This window comes from Halichoeres trimaculatus, unplaced genomic scaffold, assembly GCF_033239565.1.
Source record: "Halichoeres trimaculatus isolate MK-OKI-2021-1 unplaced genomic scaffold, fHalTri1.1 fHalTri1_scaffold_18, whole genome shotgun sequence".
Classification (NCBI taxonomy): Eukaryota; Metazoa; Chordata; class Actinopteri; order Labriformes; family Labridae; genus Halichoeres; species Halichoeres trimaculatus.
In genome coordinates this window covers 4,743,029-4,769,990 of record NW_027437196.1, presented here as the reverse complement: position 1 = coordinate 4,769,990, position 26,962 = coordinate 4,743,029, and the positions used below count along the sequence as shown (strand labels likewise).

Here is a 26,962-nt window from a genome sequence, read left to right as displayed (position 1 = left end):
CTCCGTGTTCATCTCTGACGTAGTGGGACGAAGCGGAAGAGAAACCCTCTCTGTGGTTGTGTTGTGCTCCTGCCTGGCTCAGGCTCTCTGCTACGGACGGCATCGATTCAGGGGCTGAAGTCGGCTCCCATTGCTGTGTTTACATTTCAATCCTTGAGATAAAATCACTCGCAGGACTTTTGGAATACTTTCGAGGCTGGGATGGAGTCTCACGGCAGAGACGAGGCGAAGGGGCCGGTGCTTCATATTGTGGTTGTTGGATTTCACCATAAAAAGGGCTGTCAGGTATGTGAACCCTTCATGCTCATGTGGCTAACTGCTAACTAGTGCTTCCTCATTAACTGATAATAAAGGCAGTATACACTCTATAATCTATATTTATTTCCTGTTTTTGTGGGCTTATTTTAACCCAGCCAGTGCCTTTCCCCTGACAGTGCACACATTAACCCTGCAGCTGTGATGAAAACTGCCCAGGCAGTGAGGAGAGGTTGTAGTTAACATCAGCTGTTGGCTCAGGGCTCACACGGTTATATAACATGTGCTCTGTAGCTGACTTGGACATCTTTTCCCTACAGTTTATCCAGCAACAGCAGCAGAAGCAATATGTTGTTTTTAATTATCATTATTACAGCCTGCTCCAACAGTTCTTGGATACAGAAGTGCACTGCAGAAGCACTTCACTTTTCATTCATCCATCCCTCACAAAGATGAGGCCAATTTAGCACCTGGATGTCAACAATCTGATGGTATTTTCCTTTGACTATTAATGCTTTTAATCCAAAGTCTTTACATTTTCGAAGTAGCCTTTTCTTCAGTTTAACTGACTCACTTTTGAGAGCAGAAAAGTCAATATTTACACCCCACAAACTTGTCAACAGAGGGCTGGGTGAGTTTGAAGATGTTCAAGACCATTAGTAATTGCATATCCAACAGTACACAGTGGTATCTTAATGATCCATGGTGTGTTTCTTTTTTATTTGGAGCTAAATAACTAATTGTAACCTTTAATTAGCAAATATAATAACAAATGTAGAGCATTACAAAGTTAAATATTTATCTCTATGCTACATTTATATCAATATGTGACCCTTTTTTACTATTTTCTGTCATTTCCTGACATTTCCTGTCTCACTTTGTCTGCCCTTAGCAGGAATTTTAGCCTGGCTTGCAAACAGGTTTCCCAAACGTACTGAGATGAATTAACCAGCTTACTTCCTCGCTATTTCCCAACCTTTCTGGCTCACAACATCCTAAAACAAACAAGAATTCTAGCAGTCACATGGTTTGATAGTGTGCAAGTTCAAACAATTGTTGATTCATCCCTCTTTAACAGAGAACGGATGAGGCAAGGGTATCCAAAAACACACAGAAAAGCACAGACGTGTTTGTTCTCCTTAATCAGGTTGTGACACCTTGTAGCTTTAATGGTTAGCTTGAGCTGTAAAGACCAGAACAGACTGGAGCCTAAATCCCTGTATTCAATAGAAACAATAGCAGCTTCAAATTTAAATGCTCATACTTATGAATGTTTTATTCAATTCCTACCAAGTTTGTTGTGATATTTGATGCTAAATTCTGCACACTGCACCTTTTAATGCACTGAATTGCTGGTATTACATTGCTGTGGTAAGATGTAGAGCAAATACTAAACAGAAGCCTCTAGTCTTGAGAAATTTAGCCGACGTGGAACTAAAAAAAACCAAAACAATAAAACTGCAGTTCCTCAAGCGTCCACTTGAGGCTTGCTGCAAAAGCACTGGAAGCCACATACACACCCATTCATTGTTCTAAATGCACATATTAGATGATTTTTTTTTTTTAAATTGATCCGTTTTTGAGATATTTAGTTTAAGATAACGTCTTTTCAGGAACCAAATGGGGCTATCACAGAGATTACATCTATGTTTTACACTGAATACGGTCGATACACACGTTAGCAATATGCATGTCTACATCCGTAACATGAATTAATAACACTTTTTACTCAAAATTGTTGTAAAAGTTGTATTAGAAATAAGATTAATCTACAAACAAGCTGCAGAAGGAGGAAAGTAAAGCTGTTAATATGTATGAATGAGATTAAAAACCATCACAGGAAGTAAAAAGGACTAAACAAAAAGTAGTGATGATGTTTTTAAACTAGCAAAACAATAAAAAAGCTACCAAAAGGCAGAAGAAGTATAGGGGAACAAGCTAAGATAAAAAATGTCAAGGTGAAAAATCTGCATCATTTTTGAAACCTTAAAAAAATGCAACGAGTCATGATACCAATGAAAAATCTGTGTCACAGTGACGCCAATGCCCCAAATTGAGTTATAATAAACGTAAACAGTATCTTTGTTCCTGTTTTCACTCAAAAAGACCGTCCTTAAAAACCTGTTTTTCAAAGATTAACATCCGAACCCGTCCCTCGTGTGGACTTTCTGCCTCCTGCATGACAAAAGCAGCGTGTAACACCTGCTAATTAGTGAGAGTGTGTGCAGCATTCAGTGTAAGTGCTTCCCTACTCTTGCTCCTCTTCTTCTTCATCTTCTTCAAACTTCATTAAATTTACAGGCCGAGCTGGCGGCGATAAAACCATAAACAGTGCTGCTGCTTGTTGTTGCTGCTCTCCATCTGTCTCTGCGGCTCACAGAATGAAGGGACTGTCTTTTCTCCGGCCTGTTTTCAGACTCAGCAGCTGTTTCTTGCAGAGAAAGAAAAAAAGAAGAAGCAGGTTTTGATGTAAAATCGAGACGCGGAGCAGACAGAGGTCTCTCTTTGTTTTAGCTGATGGCTCTGTTGCCTCTGCTGCAGGAGGAGGTTATCTGATCCAGGTCAGGGATCTCCTGCTGGGTATCAGATTGGGTTCCCTGGCTCTTTAATTCGTCTTTTCTTTCACCCCCTCCCGTCTCTTTTTTTATTCACCTGCGGTCCATCTGTTCCCCATCATGAGGCTTGAGAAATGTGCGTTCTGTTTTCAGAGCAGGCTGATACCAGACATATTTACAGATATCTTCCTGTTAGCAAACACTTTGTCATCCTCTGGTTGAAGAAGATAAGATGAGCTTATCTGATGACCATCTTGTTTTGACTTTTAGAAAACAAACAGTGTCCTGTATGCCACGAAAACCCACAGAGAGCCAAATGAGAGATTTTGTTACGTTTTGTCTTGATAGCTTAGTGGCTCCCTCTACACAGTTTCAGAAATTCAGCCCCTGCAGCACGATTGACCTAGAGTTACAACATTTGGTAGGTATATAAATCATGGTTAGACCTACAAAAAAGCCTCTTGGACCAATACCATAAACCCAACAGGTACACTGGAGGTTTTATTTTTAAACCCATCGTTTCCTATATTAAAACACAAAAAAATCTCTTTGAGTTTATGATTTGTTTTTAATAAGTTTACAAAAGTGCAAAAAAGGAAAAAACAACTAAAAACTGTGAGAGTTTTAGGATTTTTTGATGAACTGAAGTGCAAAATAAAACGGTTTAGAAGCCTTTGCACACTAAAGGCGACGCAAATAAACGGCACAAAGTTTCAAAAAATTTGGAGGCATCGTATTCAATCTCAGCAGCTATTCTCCTCCAAATGATTTCTTTGTAATCGTTGTCTTTGTAGTTTTTATGTCTTTTGTCATCAAGAACAAGGCGCTGGGACACGAACACAATCAATGTTGAATATTTTGGTATGTGACTTGTCAACAACAAGCGTTTTGATGAGTACTCGTCTCAAGCAAAACTTTGAAAGAATTGACCTTCGTCTCTAGAAATAAAAGCATTTTTAATTGATTTTAAGGCAGTATTTTATAGATTTCATGCTCAGATTTTGTGATATTGTCTCTCAAAACTCTGCTCTTGCGCTCAAATTTGCTCTGCCCATGCTCAAACTGTGTTGTCGTGCTGCGTCATGCAGCTATGGTTATACAATAAAGCTATTTCAGTTAAAAACACGGGTGCTCGTGTATTTATTGAATGATGTTCGATTTCAGCACTGGACAAAGAAAATAAAGAAATCACATTTATTACAACCTCGGAGGTCAGGGGCTGATAAACCAGGTTGAAAGAGGGCCCGCCCGTATGTGACGCTCCATGAACAACAGCAAACACACCCGTAAACAAACAGGGATAATCTGATTGGTCAATACTAGTCGGCCTTCTATTGGTTGATCCACAAAAAATTTGAGAGCAGACAGAGATCTGTGAGCAGAAATTCCCTCAGCGGGAGAGGAAGAACCCGAGTGTGAGCGCAGGAAATCTGCACGAGCAACATTATAACTGAGCACTACAACACAGTTTGAGCACGCGCAGAGCAAACTTTAGTGCAAGAGCAGAGTTTTGAGAGACAATATCACAAAATCTGAGCATGAAATCAATAAAACACTGCTCTGAAATCAATTAAAAATGCTCTTGATTTAAGATAGGATATTCATTTCATATATTTCGCTCTGCTGGTGTGAACGCTTGCATTAAAAAACAGTAGGTTTGAAAAAATAAGTAACGTGCAAAATATTCTCCCCAAAAATGTGTATCTGGTGCGCAAAGGACATGCTTTTTAGCGCCAACTACTGGCGAGGAGGACTTACTCAAAGCAAGACTTTTGTGCTTTGAGTGTCTGCTGCAGGTATCGGCAGTCTTTACGAAGACCTATACCTTTCAATAAGGCTGGTATCGGTACTCGGGCCGGCTATAAGTGCAAATAAATATGCCTGGATAATTTTTTTGAATTTTCTGATAATGATAATGATAATCTGACGATCAATACTGTAAAACTACTTGCCTGCCAAGAAGACAACTTGAAACTGTAATATTTAATACTGTAAAATTACACATCGTTAAAGCAACATTTTAGATAATATCGAACGTGATATATCGTCCACTCCTTGGGTTTGCAATGATTTGATAATTCTAGGAAACTAACATGTTTTACATCCTAACATGCATCTTATCCCAACATGCACCTAGTCCCATCATAAACCAGATCCTGACATGGTCCACATTCGAAATGCACCATATCCCAACATGCACCAAACCCTGATATGCACCTTATTCCATCATAAACCACATTCAGACAAGTTTCACATCCTGCACTGCTTCTTGTACTTTCACTACTTTTAACATACACCTTATGTGGCTGTGCACCACATCACAGTATGCACCATACCATGCAATTCACTATACCCTAATAGGCACCACATCTTGGCGTGCACAGCATCCAGACATGCTCCACATGGCTCAACTGTTGCTTTTGGAATGAGGATCATTATTGGTCAGACTTATCAATCAGTGCATCACCAGTTCAGAGCATCACTCCAGAGTCTGGATCAGCGCTTGGCCCTGAGGGAGTCTCCCTGCACGGGTTGAGCCTGAAAGAGTGAATCATTGAAGCTGGGTGTGTGAGTGCACACATGATCTGTGAGTGTGTGACGTTCAGGACCAGCAGGTTTCACGCCGAGCTGTGTGTCAGAGCTACGACAGCTCTGTCTTGAGATCAGAGGAAACATAATGAGGTCAAAGACGGGCTTAAAATAGAGTTCATCACCACAAAGGAAGAAGAAGAGGAGAGTGAGCTCACACGTGGCTTCAGATTCAGGCTGAACAGGTTGTGTGAGTTTAATCTGTGAATTTTAAGATCAGACATGTTGGGATTGTGTGACATCAGAACCATGCCATGTTCAATGCAACAGAGGGATGTTTTTATTCTGTTAAGGCCAAGATCAAGGGTCTTCAACCTGCGGCTCTGGAGCCTCATGCAGCTCTTTGACTCCTTTGCAGTGGCTCCTTGTAGCTTTAAAAAAATTATTACTGAAATAAACAGTTTCAATTTTTTTTACAGAAGGTATTGATGATTAAAGACTCTGACACTAAATAAAATCCTGCGTTACCATTAAGTTGAACTAAATCTTCATCCCATCTGTCAATAAAGCCTGCCACCGCTCTACTTCACCTCCTACAACATCAACAGCCCACCAACTTTCCATGCACCTGTGGCTAACCTCAAGTTTTACAGCCCTGGGAAGATAACTACATCTACAAAAAGACTAATCTGGAAGAAAATACTGATTTTAATTCTGTGTGGATGGATTCATTTAACTAAAAACATGCTGGATTAATATACACGATTAATTGATAATGTGTGGTAAGACATTTGCAAACAACATCAAAAAAGACAAATTCAGCAATATTATTAATATATATTATCAAGTTCAAGTAGTCTTTCAAAAGTATAAAACTTCTGCAAATTTAAAAAAAATCCAAAGTTGTTGAAAGTTTTGTAGATTTTTGTACATTTTGTAAACTTTTTTCTTTTTTTTTCATTTCAAAATGTTTTGAAATTTTGAAATTTTAAAAATTAAATAAGATTTTTGTAAATATTTTAAATTTCAAAACTTTTCAAAAAAAATTGTAAAATTTATCAAAAATAAAAAACTAAGACATCACATGTCAGAGTTCATAAATTCAAAGAACCTTGTTTAAATAAATAATTTCTAAATTTTATTGTGCAGATAAAGTAGATTTTGTGGCTCCTGAATGACTTGACTCCAGCTGAGCTGAGGCTAAATGGCTCCTATGACAGCAGAGGTTGCAGACCCCTGGCCAGGATGATAGGAGAAGGTTTATAGTGAGTTAATGCTGAAAAAATGAATAATAGAAGAAAGTTAGAAACATCTGGAAGGGAGAGTAGAGGGAAAGAAAGACAAATCCTCCTCTTTATTCTCCTGTTTGCTCTTTTTTATTCTTCATTTGACGCTGCCTTTCATTTCTCACCTGTCCAAACTTCCTGCATGTTTGTTTTTAGTCTGAGCTTCTTTGGTCCGACAGGTTGCTTGACCTCTGCTGCCGTAGGAGGGAAAGACGACTGATTACAGTGAATGAGAGATGGAAAGAAATGACTCTTTCTTCTCTTTGTCTTTCAGGTGGAGTTCTCGTACCCTCCGCTGATGCCTGACGAGGGACACGACAGCAACTTGCTGCCTGAGGAGTGGAAGTACCTCCCCTTCCTCGCTCTTCCAGACGGTGCACACAACTACCAGGAAGGTACGTCGCACATAAAGAGTGAAATGTAAGATTAAGGATGGAAAAAAAGTGGGAATATTTCACATGTTTTGGAGCCTTATGAAACAATCGTTCAGGATTTCAAAGAAAGACTTGAACAGATGAATTTGTCGTCTGTTCTCCTGTTGGTGTGACTTTAGAGAGCAGGTGTCAGGTGTGGATACAGAAACAGTATCCAGACAGACAGACAGAGCAGTGACAGTGAGCTTCCCGTCACACCAGCCCGTGTGTTGTGTTATGTTGTGTTGTGTCTGCAGTCATGTGACTCCGTGGTTCACTGCTGCTGCTGCTCAGACCGTCCTGGGAAAGCAAACAGGGAGGAACTCAGCCAAAGTTCACATCCAGAGTTTTCTAGTTCTCTCTGTGTTTCTTGTTTCTCCATGAGCCTGGATGAGGGGGAGATCATCTGACCAGATTTTCAGAGACCTTTATTCAAAATGACCTGAGCTTTCCACTCAGGGTTTGCAGACGCTGAACTATCTCTGAAGTTTTCTGGCTCATGCATTTTAAAATCTGTGTATCCTGTGTTTATGCTTCTCCTTTAGCGTGTGTTTCCGACTTTTAGCTGATTAAAAACAGAGATGTGAGCGACTGCCTCTGCTCTGCGGCTCATAAAAGCAGCGATCACACTGATATGACTCAGTGTCTGTTACACAGCCTTATTGTTTTCTACTGTAAACATTAACAGAACCATGAGACCAGCTCTTACCACACATAGGAGACACTCAAATGTACTTCCTGCCATAGTTATTATACTTTTCTTTCATTTGATCTGATTAAGCTCACCTACCACAACCAATAACCTGGACCAGGGGGTCAACCTTTACTTTCATAGGAGCCATTTAGGAGCAACAAAATCTACTTTATCTTCACAATAAAGACAATCAAGGGTACAAAATTCTACACAGAATTAAATTGAGTGGATAATTATCAAAATGAAAATTTAATTAAATTTATAAATTTGTACATCTAATGTCTTGTTTTTTTATTTTTGATAATTTTGCAAATTAAAAAGAAAATAATGGGAAAATAGGGAAGTTTCAAAAAAGTTTAAGGTGTACCAAAATTTCAAATTTTTGGAATTTAAAAAAAAAAAAGTGTTATAATTTTTGAAACATGAAAAATGGAAAAAATAAATACAATTCATAAATTTTTTAAAAAATATGAAATATGCAAAATTTAAAAAGGTTAGAACTTGAAAAAATGTGCTTAAGTTTTGCAAATTAAAATTTCAAGAAAATGCAAAAAAATATACAATTTTTCTACTTTAAGAATACAAAATTCTATGTTTAGTTAAAATCTAGTGGATAATTATTAAAATGAGAATTTTATTAAATCTATAAAATTTCACATGTAATTTCTTCTTTTTTTTTATTTTTGATGATTTTGCAAATATTAAAAAAATGGTGAAATTTTAAAAAAGTTTAAGGTGTACCAAAATTTCAAATTTTTGAAATTTTCAAAAATTAACAAAAAAATTGTAAAAATTTTTGGAAACAATAAATAATGGAAAAGACAAAATTATATGACTTTAAAAATTATGAAAATTCATGAAATTTGTAAAATTTGTAAAATTTTAAAGGTCAGAATTTGAAAAATTTGCTTACGTTTTGCAAATTGAAACTTCAAGAAAATGCAAAAAAATACAAAATTTGCAAGTTTGAAAAATTTTGAAATTTTAGAATATTTTAAAAATATCTAACATTAATTTACAATATTTTCAAAAATTTTGAACATAAAAAAATCCAATAATTCTAAACAGCTTTGAATTTTAAAAAACTGTAAAACACAAAAAATAATAATTGCATTTTTTATTTATTTATTCTTGAATTTTATAATATTTTAATAGTACTACTCAACTTATCATTTTTCCTTTTTTTTTTTTTTGCTAATTTCTTGCCACATATCAAGCATGTTTTTTTAAGCTGACATGAAGAAGCGCCCATGAGCAATGGACCTGAAATTAGTCCTGTGACTAATGGAGCATTTCTGTCAAGTGGTGTGTTTCAGTTCAATACAAAACTCTCTGGATTGGTCAAAAGTTGGCAAAGGTGTGGTGCCAGTTGAGCTTAGCGGTCTAGGTTGCACATCCCATTAGGCAAGACCTCCAAAGGGGGCGGCCTGAGGTTGAATCTGGCCTGCACCACTTTCCCTGCACATTACTTCCCACTCTCGCCAAGCTTCCTGCTCTGTCCTCTGGCTTGTCCTCCCTGAGTGACATTTTATTGATAGAGTCATTTTCGACATCTCAAAAAATGCTTTACAAGATGAAAAAACAAGGTACAGATTAAAAAACAATAGATGAGTACACAAATTTTGGGGGAAGTTTGGCTCCAGGGGAAAACATAGAAGGAAATAAATTATTCGATTGGTGGTGTTATCCATTTATCCTGCTGTGCAAGAGTGGTATTAATGTTTTGTTTTTGGGTCTGTGAATATGCTCTGTGAATCTGACCTTTGGCGGAGCAGGCTGTCGGTAAATAACGACAATTTTTGGGCCATCCATCCAACAGTGAATCCGACCCAGAGTGGGTTGAATGTGCTCAGAAGAAGCAGATTAAGCGTGTTTCTGGTAGAAATGTTGAAGTGAACGTCGTTTCAGCTCTTTAAAGCAAAGTCTAAGGCTGTTTTGGCATTCTGCAGCCGAGGCTTCAGTCCAGATGGTCTTTAGCTGCCAAGTATGGACCCCCAAGCCCAACACACACACACACACACATGCACACACACACACTGTATTTAATCTCTGACGTCCAGAGTCTAACCTTTGTGAGATCTCGTTATAAAATGCTCTCAGTCCAGTTTTCAGGAGGACTTAAAGCTGATGGTTTCTGCATTTCCTTCATCTGTTCCCTCCTTCATTTCCTCGTCACAGCGACCTTAGGCTTCACGTGGATTTATCTTTGATGAGCAGAGATCAACTTTTACTTTGAGGACTAATAAAGCATTGAAGGTTTCAGGTTTCTTTGGGGCCTAGGATGAAAAATGGAGCAGTTTGAGGATGCAGGGATGTTTTGGAGGAAGAGTGAATGAACAGGTTTGAGCAGCCTTTGTATTGAGTCCAGTTCAACCAGTTAATCCATGAACAGGCTGCAGCTTTGAAGCTTTTCTCCCATGAATGATAATAACCAGTGAAACGTCTCCTCAGCAGCTCTGTCTCTGACGGAGAGCCTCCTCTTTGTGTCCTCTCTCTTATGTAACCCTCCTCTCTCTGAACCCGGTGTTTCTCGCTGTCAGGTGCATGCAGCAACAGGGTGCAGTCTGCATCCTCTACGAGTTAAACGTGCATGTACATGGACGGATAAATAACCATGACTCTCTGCTTTAACCTGACGTATCTGGTTGTTTTTTGCAGACACGGTTTATTTCCACCTGCCACCGTTCAACGGGGACATGAAGTGTGTCTACGGAGTGTCCTGTTATCGCCAAATAGAAGCAAAGGTCAGACATTTCACTCCTTTCTTCCTGATTCTTTGAACTGTTTTTTAAAAAAATATTTGTGCTGTCAGGCGATTAAAAAAATAATCTAATTAATTACAGGATTTGTAATTAATTAATCTAATTAATCGCATTTTAATCTCATATCTGCTTAAGGTCCTAAAATAAAGCATTTGAATTCCAGGACATTAAAATTACATTAAAAGACATTGAAAAACATTTAAAAATAAGGTGGAAATATATACAACACATTTTTAGGTACCCTGAGGCATAAGGAACATATTAAAAAAGTTTTATGGTTCTGTCTTTACAAAATCTACACAGTCCTGCACCTAAGATAAGCTGATTTGATTTTTAGGACGGTTTTTGCTTCTGTTCACATTTTTACTCAATGTTGACTCAATTTTCACTGCAATATGAACTTCTATACTTCTATGAGGTCAGGAGAACCAGGGCTACAGGCTAAAAACTGTGAGGAACTATGTACAAAACACTTGATTCAAGTCTTGGATCAAAGAAAAGTGAAGTATTTTCAGTTTTACATGCTCTGAACACACAAACTGTTGCTGATTGGTGCAGAGCAGCCCCAAGCTGAAACATGACACCAGGAAGATGGAAGCAAAATTTCAAAGAATTCTTTAGATTTAAATACAGGACAAATATCGATCATTCAGGGCTTGTTTGATGCAGTAAAGAGTGTAAAATTATCTCTTTTTTACAGAATTGAGCTAGAGCAAACGGTTGATTTTCTGCAGATTTTCAAAAAGGACGTGTGAATCAACGAGATGTGGACAACAGTCTCTCGCTTCCCCCCAGGTTTAAAGCATGTTGCTGACGTCAAGTGTGATACATTCAGGGACCGTCGGAAATTTGAAAATCTGACGAGAGCACCACTCTTTCCAAGTAGGACAAACTGTTTGTAAATGCCAGACATTTGAAAATAAGTGCGTCTTTGAACGCCTCGCGGGTTTGGGATCCAGATTAATCTGCATTAATTTTTATAACGCGTTAATTTGCGGTGTAATTAATTAATCTAATTAATGCGTTGAAATGACATCCTTAAAAAATATATATTAAAGGGATAGTCCACATTTTTTGGATTCCTGCTCTTTTTTGTAAAGTCAAACTATACAACTCATAACGAGAAGATAAGGTTTCAATGTGAGCTGAATCTGTGAAGATCTAAACCTCTGCACCTTGACTTCAGACAGCTCCTTCTGTTGGCCTCCCTGGGATTCATTTTCTGTTTCTTTTTGTTTGCTCTTTACACACATGAGCAAAAACGCTAAAAACTTCCCTAAACATTCACAGTAAACAGATGTGTGAACGTTGACAGCCAAACTTTACTCCCTGACTATATCCAAACCTTTTCTGCTAGCAACCAAAAAGTCGAGGTGGGTCCAGAATCATAGACTGTATATAGCGTGTAAAGGCTCTGCCTTTTACCATTGTACGGTTTTGAAGCCAAAATACACCCGCCACAGGCGCCGCCATTGTGCAGCCAGAGTCTGTGCAGTAGAGGCTGTAAGGGACTCAGAGAGAGGACCATATTTCTTTTCCTCTTGAGAGTAATTAGGGCCCAAGCCTCTCGAGAATCAGGGACAAAGCCCTATTGAAAGGATTCTTCTTCTTCTTCTTCTGTGTGCGCCTTTAACCTCAAATTGCGTGCACTTGAAAAAAAATGTGAACGCACCCAACCCCAAAATTCAATCTCTGTGAAAAATGTATGGCCCAAAAATGAATACTACATAGCGCCCGCTAGGGGTTCGAAACTGCAGCCTGAAATGACTTGAACTCAGACTTGGGGACATTCCTAGATTTTATGTGAATTAGTACTCGGTACTACAGACAGAATTCGGCTGACCCATAACCCGTTCCTTGGTATTAACGAGTAGAGGAGAGAAATCACAGAGAAGAAGAGAAAAGGAAAAGAGGAGGAAAAAGGAAGAGAAGAAAAACACCTGTATATCTAACTATATTCAAATAATGATAAATAAATAAATAGAAATAACAAAATCAGTTCCACAGCCAGCTTTTCATGCCACATTCAGACTCCAGAGACTCATCTCTGTCTGTTTTCCTCCTCCTCTTTCTCCTTCCTCTCCTCCTGTGCTCCTAATTTGATTAAATTAAAAACAGGAAGTGACATTGCAGCATCCCCTCTCCTAATTTAGCCAGGATGACGTCAGCGTCAGCATCCCATGAGCTCTGTAGCACGTCTCTTCGTCACACGATGACCTCACCGGGTCTGTTTTTTATTTTTTAAAATATTTATTTACGTTTCTGATCCTCCCTCAGGCCCTGAAGGTCCGACAGGCTGACGTCACCAGAGAGACGGTTCAGAAGAGCGTGTGCGTCCTCAGCCGAGTGGTGAGTCAGACACGGGATGATCCCGTCACCCTCACACAGAGCAAATCTGGGTTCAGAGCTGGAGGTTAGGAAGGGGCGGGAAATATCAGCGTGATCATGAGGAGGAGGGAGAAATGACTTTCAGGGAGGAAAGCTTAAAATGTAAAAATGGAATATAGAGAAAGAATTCATGTTTCTTTAATAACCCTGTTGACAGGTTTTAGCCGTCAGGTATCATGATGAGTCATTTTTCGGTCTTGTTCTTATAATAATGCATTAAAAACAGCTTGAATAGATCAAGTTTGTTAGATATAAGGACAACAACACTCGTTTCCACAGAAAAGGAGTCACAATCCAGAGAAACTGGCTCCAGATTTCCACGTGTCACGCTTTCATGACTCAGACTCACACATCTGATGTGTCGCCGTTTGTTTCCCTCCAGCCTCTCTACGGTCTGCTCCAAGCTAAACTCCAGCTCATCACTCACGCCTACTTCGAGGAGAAAGACTTCTCTCAGATCTCCATTTTAAAGGTGAGAGCGTGACGCCTGTCTGTTAGTGTTTAACCTCTCTGTCGTCACCTCCTCTCACCTCCTGTTTCCTCCTCCTCCTGCAGGAGCTGTACGAGCACATGAACAGCTCCCTGAGGGGATCCGCTCTGGAAGGCTCACAGGTCTATCTCGGTGGGTAAAACTGGGATTTCCCTTAGAATAACAAACTCTGACACTGATTTTTATTTTTCTGTTTGCAGTCACAGCTGCAGATATGTTTCATGATAGACAATAAAGCCAGCTTTATTGCTTTTAACGTCATAAAAATGTGTATTGCTGTTGTTGAATTCCTCAAATGTTGACCCTTAGTTTGTTTTCTGTCCCTCAGGTTTATCACCGAGGGATTTAATTCTTCATTTCAGACACAAGGTAAGAAAAAGCAGATTTGAAAACACAATATGCATATGAAAGAGAACTGGGAAAAAAGAGGCTAATATGACAATATCAGTAGAGGAGTGGCGAGTGGAGAAAGAAAAGAGCAAATATGGAAAACAACCTGCTCCCTGTCATGGAGAGAGTTTGGTTGGAGAACAGTCATGAGGTGTTTCATTTCCCCAGCACAACAAAAACACAAAAATACAAAAATACAAGGTGTTGGAGAGGTTGTGGAGAGGGGAGGGCTGATCACTTTCTTGTCTTTTGGGACTGTCCCTTAGTAAAACCTTACTGGCTGGGGATCCAGGAGAGTATGGAGGCCATTATGAAAACAACAGAAATTGCAGATTTTGTCAAGAAATATATCTTTAGGGTAATGCTAATAAAAAAAACACAACACATAAGCAGCTTACTACAGAGATAACCAAGGTCAAGGACTGGGTTGAAGTGATGCAAAGAGTCTATACCATGGAGAAACTGACGTACTTGCTCAAAGTGGAACTGGATAAATTTGGTAAAAATTAACAGAGTACAAAAAAAAGTAGTTTCATTTTATTACATAAAGGTTGGTTGTCATTCCTGTGATTCAAGCTACAGAGTTCAAGCTGTAACTGTTACTTATATTGCAATTCTATGTTTTTATTGTAAGTGTTATTGTGATTAATGTCATTATTATCACGATAAAGACAGTACTTTAGCAGCTGTTTTTCATTAGAATGTGTGTGTATATATATATATATATATATGAAGTTTTATTCATTTTCCTAGTTTTTTTTTTTTTTTTTTTAATTAATTCATTTTTATTCTTCAAAATATTACTATTATTTCACTATTTTTATTATTATTTTTTAATCTATTTTTTGTATTTGTATCTATTATTTTTCCTCTGGGCCCTCTTTAAAGTTTAACATTTATTAGATTTTAACCAAAAGGATATTCAACTGAAAGTCTAGACTCTTGAGGAACCACATGACCACATGGCAGGCTCCTAAATTGACAAAAAAAATTGTTATAATTTTTTTTCTTTTAGTTAATTTTTTTGGTTTTCTATTTTATGACTGTTAAAAAGAACAGGTAGAGGAAGAGGAGTAAAAAAAAGATAAATTGTATTTAAAATGTATTGAAAAAGTGATATAATGATGATAAGTTTTCTTATTTTCTTATTTATGATTTTTATTCTTCAATGATGACTTTTATTTTACTACTTTTATTTTCACTTTTTTTGTTTTTGTATTTTTCCCCTGGGCCCTCTTTAAAATTTGAAATTTATTGTAAATGTTTACTAAAAGGATATTTAACTGAAAGTCTAGACTCTAGAGGAACCACATGACAGACCCCTGAACAAAGGAAAAAAATACATTTTTTCTGATATATTTTTTTGAATTAGTTTATTTTTATTTTATTTATTTATTTTATTTTATTTATTTATTTTTTGTATCTAATTTTTTGTATCTCATGCCATGTTATGACTACTAAAAATGAACTTAGAGAGGAAGAGGGGAAAAAAACGATTAATTGTATTTTAGATGCATCGAATAAGCAATATAAGGATGCAATATTTTAATGAAAAGACAATTTAAAAAAAGAAAATGCAGTTATAATGAAACCTTCATGTTGAAATATCTTTAACTGTTATCATTTTATCCCTCTAGGTTCTCATCCTTTTTAAACTCATTCTGCTGGAGAAAAAGGTGAAGTATTCTTCGTTTCTGACTTGATAAAAAGCAGAAAAATGACTCTGAATGTCTGTTTTTAATCTTCTGTTTTTTATGTCTGCAGGTCCTGTTTTATGTGTCCCCGGTCAACAGATTAGTCGGAGCTCTGATGACGGTTTTATCGCTGTTTCCAGGTCAGTAAGTCCGAAAGAAGAGTTTCTTTTCTTCGTCTGCCGTCCTCTTGTGCTCTAAAGTAGGTTTTTTGAACTAATGGAGGAAAGGTTTTCTCATGTATGTGTGTGCAAAACTGAGAAAAAATGATGAAAAATATCCAGATAAAAACATTCTGATAAAAATGAGCAGATTTTGATCACTTTTCAGAAATGTTTATAACAACATTTTGGCTCCAGAAGCAGGAGATATAAGATTATTTTTTTTGAAAATTCAACAAATCAGGAAACATAGGACTCATAAACTGGGACATATTTGATTAAGACTTCTTAAAAGTTATTTGAAGTCAGAAAATTCACTCTTGATTCCAGGTATGATTGAGCACGGCCTCGTGGACTCGTCTCACTACAGACCGAAGAGCAGCGTGTCCGAGGACCCGAGCCTCGTGGAAAGCGTCTCTGGAGCCGAAGAGTTCGTCTCCGTCTCCGTCACTGACATCACCCTGGAGGGGGACGGGACAGGCCAGCCCGCCGCAGAGTCCCTGTCCTCTGGCAACAGCGCAGAGGGGGACAACCACCTCCTGAAGCCGCCGTCCCGGACCTCCCCAGAGTCCTCAGAGAGCGACTGGGAGACTCTGGACCCGAGCGTGTTGGAGGAGGGGCCTCCCAAAGAGGGGGACGAAGGGAAGGAGGCGGAGTCAGAGCTCAAAGACGCCTTCGACTCAAAGCCGGGGACGCCGATTACTGTACAGCCGCAGTCCAGCAGCGGGCAGGGAGGGGTCGTCCAGGGTCTGGTTTCTGGTCTGGAGGAGGACCAGTACGGTCTGCCTCTCCCCATCTTCACCAAGGTAAAACTCACACACACAGATCAGACCAACCTGTCTGACTGTCTGACACACAGGTGACCTTTGACCTTCTGTTTCCAGGGTTACCTGTGTCTGCCCTACATGGCCCTGCAGCAGCACCACCTCCTATCAGACGTGACGGTGCGCGGCTTCGTAGCCGGGGCGACGAACATCCTGTTCAGGCAGCAGAGGCACCTCAGTGATGCCATCGTTGACGTAAGCGTCTGAAATGTGGAATAATGTGAAGATTTGAGGCTTAAAATCACCAAAAAGACTTTTATTTTTACCTGTTTGTGTTTTCTTCTTAGGTTGAAGAAGCAGGAATTCAGATCCAGGACCCAGAGCTCAGAAAGATCCTCAGTCTGACGACGGCAGACCTGCGTTTTGCGGACTACTTGGTCAAACACGTGACGGAGAACAGAGACGACGTCTTCCTGGACGGGACGGGCTGGGAGGGCGGAGACGAGTGGATCAGAGCTCAGTTCACGCTCTACCTCCACTCTTTATTGTCCTCTGCTCTCCAGGAAGGTGAGGAGGGGGTTTGGGTCACTAACCCTGACCCCTTAAAGGGCTAATCCGAGTAGAAACAGCAGAAATTAAAGTGGAATATTCCTTCACTGAAAGTGACCTGAAGCTTCTTTTTCCTTCCAGATAACGAGAGACTGCTGGCGGATTACGGAGCGCTGTTCGTCTCAGCGTGGAAGATCACGCACAATTACAGAGTGTGGTACAGCAACAAACACCCTGCGATGAGCGCCATCACTCCTGGGTAGGTGGAGAGAAGATTCAAGGAGGATCAGTGATTTTAAAAACTGGTTTGGATATTTTGAAGCCTGAATGAATCACATGACGTGCAGAAAATCCAGAGCTGTGATGTTGGTCTGAAATGTTGCTGACAGCTGCTTTTAAAGAAAAGATCTAACTTCATTCTGTAGCGATCCTCTACAACAAAAATCTGACAAGATAACAACTTTGATTTGGTACGAAGGATCCTGAACGTTACATTCTGGGTGTTTCATGGCTGCTGCAGAAATATTCTCCTGAAAAAAATTGATGCAACCTGTTGGTTAATTTATCTCTTTGCTGTCCGCTGCAGACATCCCTTCCAGGGTCAGTACAGCGTCGCTGACGTCAAACTACGACTCTCACAGTGAGTATTTTCTTGTTTCTCTGTCACCTTGTGCTTTACACTATCATGAATGATGTGAAAAATTAGAAATGACATGTAAACTTTGAAAGAAAAACAAGAGGAGGAAACTGTGACCATCTTCCCACCTGTTCATGTATGTGGCTGCTGCCCTCTAGTGGTGGGGAGATGACAGGGACAGCAGTTTATTCAATAACATGTAGGGTCTTTCTCCTTTAAAAACACACACCAGTAACAACCAAAACCTTTAATTAAAGCTGCCTCATGTTATTTACTGGTTTATTTTTGTGTATTATTGTCATTTTTTATTTGGTTCGCCTTAAATTTTTTATCCTGCACTGAAACACTGAAATGCTTTTGCCTGGTTTAAATTTAAAGCAAAAGTTTTGCTGCTTAAGAAAGTTTTTCCTTCTCTTCGAAAAAAAAAAAAAAAAAAAAAAGGAAATAAAATAAAATATAAATTTTTTATACTAAAATGTTATAAAAAATAATTAAAATAATAAAAAATTCTTTATACTAAAATGTTATAAAAATAAATGAAATAAAATAAAAATTCTTTACACTAAAATGTTTCAAAATAAATAAAATAAAATAAAAATTCTTTATACTAAAATGTTATAAAAAAATAAATAAAATAAAATACAAATTCTTTATACTAAAATGTTATAAAAAATAAATTAAAGTAAAATAAAAATAGAAATGTAAGCCAAACCACACTGGTTTTAACAATGGAATTACTTTTTGAAATCCTAAGAAAAAAAAGATCCTCAATTTGTCTTAAGAGTTTGTAGATATCAAAACAGAAAACGTGAAATAATATCTGTAGAAAGACTGCAAAAGAGGATCCAAAGGGATGAAAATTGAAAATAAAACTTTAATATTCTAGAGAAATTAAAGAAAACTGAACAATTTGACATAAGAACTGTATTAAGATCAAATTTTAAGAGCAAAAGCAAAGTTAGTTCTTGGGTTCAGCCTCTGCAAAGTTTGGATTTTGGACTTTGGTTGTCTTCAGGACTAAAAGGGAAAATAAAACAGGGGACATTAATACTAAAATGATCGAAAAAAGCAACAACAGGCTGAAAGATTTCACTTCTTTATGGAGCTGTGTTGTCTGTGACACATAATGATGGTTGTGCTCGTCGGTCTCCGTGCACTCAAAGCTGTGAATACTTCATGAACAGTGTGTGTGACACGGAGCAGCCGCCCGTGTTTGACCCCCTGCTGTGTCAGAGGGAGGATACAGCGGCCCCCGGGCTCAGGTTAAAGGCGGAGGCTGCGGGGGTGGGAGGTTTGTGGGGGCAGTGAGGGTCTCATATCGTGCAGAGTCATTAATTATGAGCCAGTTTCATTCTCAAAAACAGAGCTGGAGACTTCTTCAGCTGCAGGTCGGGTTTCATTCCAGGAAGTGTGGATGAAAGGCGACTCCGCCCACAGCTGGAGCGCCGCTTCTACTGTTACACGTTTGATAACTGCCCCCAGCTCACACACACACACACACACACACACACACACACACACGAACACACACAGCAGAGTGTGTCCCCATCCCTAACTTAGCTTTACGGTGAAGACGCAGCAGATCCTGTGGCTGTGATACTCGAAGCTCTCGCTTTACCTTCAGGTGTTTGGTGACATGACCGCTCTGAACTTTGTCGTAAATCCTCTGTAAACAAACACAGGCAGAAACAAACTGAGGGGGAACCTAAAACTGGGGGGAGATTACTTCATCTCCTTCTGAAAGTCCTAAATAAAGATGGTATTCACTGAAAGATGGTGGAAGGAAGCAAGAGGAGGCAGTAAATGAAACAAATATCTGTAAATTTCACACTTTATCTCAGAAATCTGCACATATCCCTTCCTGAATATTGATAAAACTCCAGATTGACTTCTCGTAATGACAAAATATATGCATCTTGAATTACAGAAAGCTCCGCATATTCCTTTCTTGATAAAATCCGCACATTTCCCTCCCTGAATAACAAAAACATCTCCACATTGTCTTCTTTAAATGACAAAAAATCTACATTTTCTCACTCTAAACAACAAAACCACAGGTTTTCTTCTTAAAATTGCAAAAATCTACATGTTTTGCTCTCAAAATGAGAAAAAAAAATCTAAATTTCTCTCTCTAAAAAACACAATTTTGCAGCTTAAGCTCCAAAAATTACAGAAAAACTTCCACACTCCTCTTGAAATGATGAAAATGTGCAAAATTTCTTTTTGAATATTATAAAATTGTGAAAAAAGGGAAGAGGTAGGTACATGCAGTTCGAGAAGGTAAATTAAAAAAAAGATTAACCACTTTTAATGTAAAAAATCAGCAGATCTGTCTCACTCAACATAAAAAAACAGACTGTTTTAATCTCTAAATGACAAAAATCTTTATATTATTTTCCATCAATTATAAATTTATTATGGCCCTTTATTATTTATTATGTAAATGTGCAGGTTTTAATGAATGTATGAATAAAGAAATTTATCTTGGTTCTCTTGCAAAACATGAAACTAAATTCAAACTCGAAATGAAGTTTCAGATTTTTAGAATTCCCAAGAGAAACGAACGGGTGTAGGTTGAAGCTAAAGCTTATTGAAACCTACCCCTCTTATTAGGGATAGGTACCGAATTAGGTTCTTTTATAGGTACAGACCGAATTCCGACAAAAGTACCAGGTACCGATTCGTGTGAAATCAAAAGGTATCATGTTTGGGTACCTAAATACGTCCTTGTGACTGTCAGGGAGTGGAAGTGTAGGAGAATTTCCATGCTGGACATGAACACAGCATTGCAAGTTTATATATTGAGGAATAAATATGTTAAATTGAAAAAATATATATTTTGTTATCAAACAATTTGATATCTTTAGCACATAAATAAAGAAAAGTACTGAAAATTGGTACCGTTGAGTACCAGTACCTATTGCCAGATACTGGGCATCAATACCATATTGTTTCAAATGTGAAAGGTGCCCATCCCTAGTGCTTATCTAATAAGATGGACAAAAAAATTACAAAGTAATTTAATAGAAAAACAGTATAAATGCAAGTTATTGCTATTAACAATTGTAACTAGGTGTATAACAACACAAACCTATAAATTAGTATTTTCTATTGTGTATTTCTGAATGATATGGTTTTTGTACCGTCTTTGTTGCATTTTTAATGCACTACAAGTTTTCATTTCTTCAGATGAGGAATTCCATAAATTGACCCCTTTAACCCACAGATGATGCAGTTTAGTATTTGTTCTTATCTTTGATTTTTGGAAAATGAATGAACCCCTCAGACTTTATTGACTGTCCCTCATTATAAATAGCTTCTGAATACTATGTGGTAATTGACCAGTTTTTGCGTCATACATTATTTGTATTGTGATATAATCAACCAAGTCTTTAATTTCTAGTAAACTGAATTGCAATAACTGGTCTGGGACTGGTTGGTTCACAGTCTTGTTTTTGAGTTATAACTCGTATGGATTTTTTTGTAACAGAAAAATAGTGTGTGTATTTGTTTTATAAGTATTTCCCCAGACCTCTACACAGTATGTCACATTTGGTACAGTGAGTAATTAATACAGTATGTACAGAGACTTCTTGTTTAGGAAATCTTGAGCTTTATACGGTTTTGTTACATGTGTTACAAAATCTCAACAACTCAAAAATCAACTGTTCATTTAAAAATAATTTTAAGTTTTTCAATTTAAGTATTTCTATTTTGAGGTTTCATTGCCCTTAACGTTTGACACTGTCATTAAACAAAGCCCAACAACATGCTGAACAAACTACAAATAAGCTGACACACACCGAGTTTGTAACCCGGTTCGGACTCTGCAGATCTGAGATGACTGAGACTCGATATTTGTGTCCCGTGGGACCGATACGGTTCACAGAGTTCATGGAGCAGCAGGGTGCTCCTCTCCTCCCCTCTCTGCACTGTAAAACTCTGGATGTAACCGCCATGGTGGAGTGAGTGTGTGTATTTGTGTGTGTGGAGGGGGGGGCTTCAGGGTCGGGGTGCAGGCAGGAAGTTTGGCTCTGGTCCATCTGAGCTTCTCGGGAATAAACTCATCTCATTTCCTGCCTCAGCTTTGTGTCACAGGCTCTAAAACAGGAGGGGATTCAGCCGGTCGCCTCAGCCTGGTGTGTGTGTGTGTGTGTGTGTCTGTGTGTGTGTAAACTGTGTTAGCCACACGTGTTAGCTAAGTGGAGAAGAGTGTGTGTGCATGGCGGCAGATAAACGGCTCAGTCTTCAGCCCAACCTTGACCATCAGTGTTAACTGTTAGAGAGTCCAGATCCTCCAGACACGGACCAAAAACTACAAACAATTATCAAATTAGAAACAAATACAAATAAAAATGTTAAAGATGATCAGATTTTAGCCTTTAATCTAAAAATACAGACTGGTGACACCTGTCCCTGAGCTGCAGCTGCAGGTATAAAATATGACAAAATGAAAACTCCTCTCAGGAGCTTAAAGTTGTGACATCCCTGCGTGTTTGTTTACACCTCATTTGTCCTTGTTTACGTCTGTCTGAGGGGAACTTTTCAACCCCAGAGCTTTGTTCTCTGAGACAAAAGGGAGCTCCTTTTGTTATCCCGTAAGCACGGAGCCGTTTTCTCAGACGAGAGTCTGGATGACAGAGGGGAATCTGAGGTTAGTGGGACAGACGCTGCCTGCTCGGCTGCTGCTGCTGCTGCTGGATGAGAAAGTAAAAGCTGAATCCATCCTGCTCATCACTCTCACTCTCCGTCTATTTATACTCCCGTGAAAAAAAAAATAAAACCTCGTCCCTACGCATGACTTCCTTGGTAATGTGCTGTGTTGCATGTGTATTATGGAAGCACTGGGGGGCGAACACGGCCGACCTCTTTTCATGTTGTCATCAGAGTTGGACAAAGAGCGGCCGATGGCAGAGAAGTTCTCAGAAAACAGGAGTCATGTGACGCGCTGCACGGCTGCAGGCGGATGCTCCCTGTTAGAGGATCTCTCCTTTTATTGTTGGTGTTGTTAGCACGCTGCGCGGCGTAAGGAGCTGTTTATCTGGGTCAGACACAGAGAGATGAAGAGGCTGTGTGTCCACCAGACTTGTCTGTGAGCTAACAGTGAGCAGAGCGGCTCAGGGGAAACACTTCTCTCTGTTACCATGAGAGGAGGGGAAGACTTTTTATGAGACTGTGCTGACTGCGAGAAGTTTTAATACCAAACCAGAATGTAGGGGGTAAACACAAGAGACACAGAAGGGAAAATCAAACTCATAAAACTTTCGTCTTTCATTTTTATCCCTATCTTATTTTTGCTTTACGTCTTTTAGCCTTTCTCTTATCTTTTATTTCCCACTACTTTAAGTCTATCCATGTTTTTAGCCTTTATTTCAGTCCTTATGGCCTCATTTTATGTCCCCTATAACTTGTGCTTTTTGCTAGAGTTGTGTTTTTGTGCACTGTTTTTAATTTGTTTCCCTGTGCTTTGTTGTGTCCTGTCTATTGTCAAAGCACTTTGTAAACTGCTGTTTCCAAAGGTGCGATGTAAATAAAGTTATTCCATTCCATTTTCTATCGCTTATCTGGGTTTGGGGTCGCAGGGGGCAGCAGTGCTATCCGCGAAGATCAATGGCTCCTATCCCAGGCCACTTCCACCAGCTCCTCTGGGGGGATACCAAGGTGTTCCCTGGCCAGTCAAGTCTACCGTGTCCTGGGTCTGCCCCGGGTCTCCTCCCAGTAAGACATGCCCAAACCACCTCCCCTGCGAGGCGTCCAGGAGGCATCCTCACCAGATGCCCAAACTACCTCATCTGGCTCCTCGCGATGCGAAGGAGCAGTGGCTCTATCCCGAGCCTCTCCGAATGTCCGAGCTACGAATCCTATTCCTGCCCAGACACCCTGCAGAGAAAGCTCATTTCAGACGCTTGTTTCCGCGATCTTGTTCTTTTGGTAACTACCCACAGCTCGTGGCCATAGATGAGGGTTGGAACGTTGATTGACCGGTAGATTGAGAGCCTTGCCTTCTGGCTCAACTCTCTTCCCCACAAAAGACCGGTATAGCGTCTGCCCCAATCCGTCTGTTAATCTCTCGCTCCATTTTCCCCTTACTTGTTAACAACACCCCGAGGTACTTGAACTCCTCCACTTGGGGCAAAGACTCTCTCCAGACCTGGAGTGGGCAGTCCACCCTTTCAACTGACTGAGAACCATGGCCTTGGACTTAGAGGTGCTGATCTTCATCCCGGCTGCTTCGCACTGAGCTACAAACCTCACCAGTGCGAGCTGGAGGTCAGTGTTTGATGACGCCAACAGGACCACATCATCCGCAAAAAGCAGAGATGGGATCCTGAGACCCCCGAACCTGACTCCCTCCACCACTTGACTGGGCCTAGAAATCCTGTCCATAAAAGTAATGAACAGAATCGGTGACAAAGGGCAGCCCTGGAGGAGTCCAACCCTGACTGGGAATGAGTCTGACTTACTGTTGGCAATACGGACCAAGCTTTCACTCCGTAAATACAGAGACTGAACAACCTCTAACAACGGGCCGTCGACTCCATATTCACGATGCATAGGGGGACAAGGTCAAAAACCTTTTCCAAGTCCACAAAGCACATGTAGACTGGTATTATTATTATTTTTAAGACATAAAAAGGTCAGCGTCAATAGATAAATATTCAGATAAAAGAATTTAAATATTAACCACAAAAACATTTTAAATCAGACGCACCAGTGTAAGGCGTAAACACAGGTTTAAAACCCATGTTTAAAGATCTTCTCCGCTGTGGTTACCTCCATATTTATCAGAGGTAACCAGCCCAGTGTGCAGCTGCAGTGTTGTAAAAATCTCAGCGACAGGGTTTATTTTCAGGAGGAATAATTGGCTCATTAGAAGGTGTGAAAGCACAGAGTGTCAGCTGCACTCGTATCCACATCATCGTTTTAATCCCGCTGCTGTTTGCCCACACGAGCAGGAGAGAGATTCCTCCTGAATGTCAGGTCAGTGGGGATCCATGTGAAAGGTTGCGGGTTGGACTCGCACCAGACTGCTGTTCAGATAGAGCCGGGCAGGGCCGCATTTAGCCCCAACATTTGTTGTGAAACATAGCCCGCTTGTTTCCGCCTGTTTCCGCTCTCAGGTCGGCTCGGATCATCAGATACTCCACCTGTGGCTGCTGCTCAGCCCTCTGCGCTTACATAATCCTCTAACAGGTCAGCGTAACATTCAGGGGTGCTACTTTTCTGTAGTTTGTTTCCAGGAACGAAGGAAGAATTTCTGCAATGTCACACCGGAGACAGGAAGGTGAGGGGACAACATGTGCAGAGTTTGTTAACCTTTTGTTTCTTTTCTCTTCTCCGTGTCCTCTGCAGCTCAGTGCAGAACAGCGAGAGGGGGAAGAAGATCGGGAACGCCATGATGACCACCAGTCGCAGCATGGTGCAGACTGGGAAAGTAGTAGGTGAGACAACAGTGAAAATCCACCCAAAGACTGCAAGACACTCACTCTCCAATAAACAATCAGGATTATGTTTTGATTTGGGAGAAGCAAAGAAATATTTTCTGCATTTGACCAAAATCAACCCCAGATGATGTAAAATCGATCAGTGATCAGTGAAGTAAACCGTCTCCAACTCTCCCCCCAGGTCAGTCAGTTGGTGGAGCATTGACCAGCGCCAAGTCGGCCATGTCCTCCTGGTTCTCCACTCTGTCCCAGCCTGCAGCTGTGACCCCTCCAGAACCTGCTGAGGAGGCCAAACCCTGAAAACCAAAACCCTAACAGTCCACATCCCCTCTTTCTGACTTACTCCTCGTCCTCTGGTCCTCTGGCTGCTGTGAGGCCTGAGGCTCAGTGGAGTGAGAACTGCTGTTATGAAGGATGTGAGCAGAAATAGGTCATCTTCAGAATCAAGGAGTCTGACAATTTTTACCCTGGGACCCCACTCAGGACAGAAATCAGCAGCCCTGATATGCTGACTGTACAGTCCACACCCACTGTGAGGCAGAGACTGCCACTGATGTTGGTCAGAACCAGAAATTTCTTCAGGCTGCATCATATCTGGCCACCTGTTTGTCACCTCTGCAGGTTCGAGTGCTGGACGCTTTCTGTGAGACACTACAAGATGCTGTTGTTGGGTTTGCGGTGTTCACTCTTTGCTGCATATTTCTAGAGCTTGTGTGTAAAAAATAAATACATCCGCGTCACAGGATTTGAAAAAGAAGCATGAGCTGTGACTAATATAAAGATCTTAATGGTTTAGATTCTAAATTCTGTCTGGCCCATGGTCAGTGATGAATTTGTACTAACATTGTGGTCATCACGGTAACTTCATTTATTACTCTGATGTGAACCTCTATCAAATACAAGTTGTTCATTTTGACATTGGTTGTTGAATTTTAACATTCATGAAGCTAAAAGTGAACAGCATTAAGGTGTTTTTGACTATATCTTACAGTAAACGGTATGCTAACAACAACTTATAACCTAGTGTCAAGACAGATGGATAAAGCTTCAAACTATTTCAGCTTGAAATTTCAGTTCAAATTGAGTCTCCAGTCATTTGGTCAATGAAAGAAATCTACTTTTACTGGAAACTAAAATTTAAGTGTTAATGCTGGCAAGATAACACATTAAAGTCATCTAGCCATTTAATATTTTAGCTTTAATCCAATGTTATGCAAAGAAAGATATAAAGTCAAATATAAAAAAATGGTTAAAGAAAAATTATGTTACAGCAAGACTGCAGAAAAATTGAGCATCTCTAAACTTTAAAGTAGCACTAGCCAGCAAGCTTAGCTAGCGCTAGCGTTCATGCTAATCTGCCATGGACCTCCTGGTGTGGTTTAAACACAAAACTTCGCTGTTAGATATTAAGTTTTAAAACTGGCCATTTGTCAAACATCAAATAAGAAAAGTGCCAAAGTTACGAAGAGAAAAGACTGGTATCTGTATCTCTTTACGAGCTTGCTAGCTTCGCTAGCGCTAGCATTGCGCTAAAACGTTTTAGCTTCAATTACAATGAATAAAAAGTCTTTATTGAGCGTATGGATGCTAACATTAACTCTGCTCCGCTGTTTAGTGTATTTTACCACAAATATCAGCTATGAATTGGTACAAGATTGCTTAAGACTAAAAAAGAAAGCTCAGTATCTGTAATCTTTAAAGCTAGAGCTGTAAGCTTTGCTAGCGCTAGCTTTCGAGCTAACAGGCTTGAGCTCTAGCTTTTTTCTCTGTAGCTACCTTAAAAGGTAAATGATAGCCGGTGAGAAACTAGCTTCCTCAGTCAAGCTAGCTATCCCAAGTGACCAAATATCAAGAGAAGACAGACTTGAATTTATTTATTTAGTCTGTTTCAACTTATTTTTGCCCAATGAAAAAAACTTTGATGCTTTTTGCTGTATTATTCATCTTTCTTTG

The 26,962-nt window shown here is 39.6% G+C and overlaps 1 protein-coding gene across 1 annotated transcript; it reads left to right on the top strand.

The window, feature by feature from the left end:
- The first annotated feature begins 34 nt into the window (after nt 1-34).
- Nucleotides 35-25,909, top strand: avl9 (AVL9 homolog (S. cerevisiase)). Its single transcript, XM_074693161.1, has 16 exons — nt 35-285; nt 6,900-7,020; nt 10,391-10,476; nt 12,772-12,843; nt 13,265-13,354; nt 13,438-13,504; nt 13,701-13,741; nt 15,400-15,438; nt 15,527-15,596; nt 15,945-16,420; nt 16,499-16,633; nt 16,726-16,945; nt 17,069-17,186; nt 17,514-17,567; nt 24,918-25,006; nt 25,191-25,909. The coding sequence occupies exons 1-16, from the start codon at nt 202-204 to the stop codon at nt 25,307-25,309; spliced, it is 1,881 nt and encodes a 626-aa protein (XP_074549262.1). The 5' UTR covers nt 35-201; the 3' UTR covers nt 25,310-25,909.
- The last annotated feature ends 1,053 nt before the right edge of the window (nt 25,910-26,962 follow it).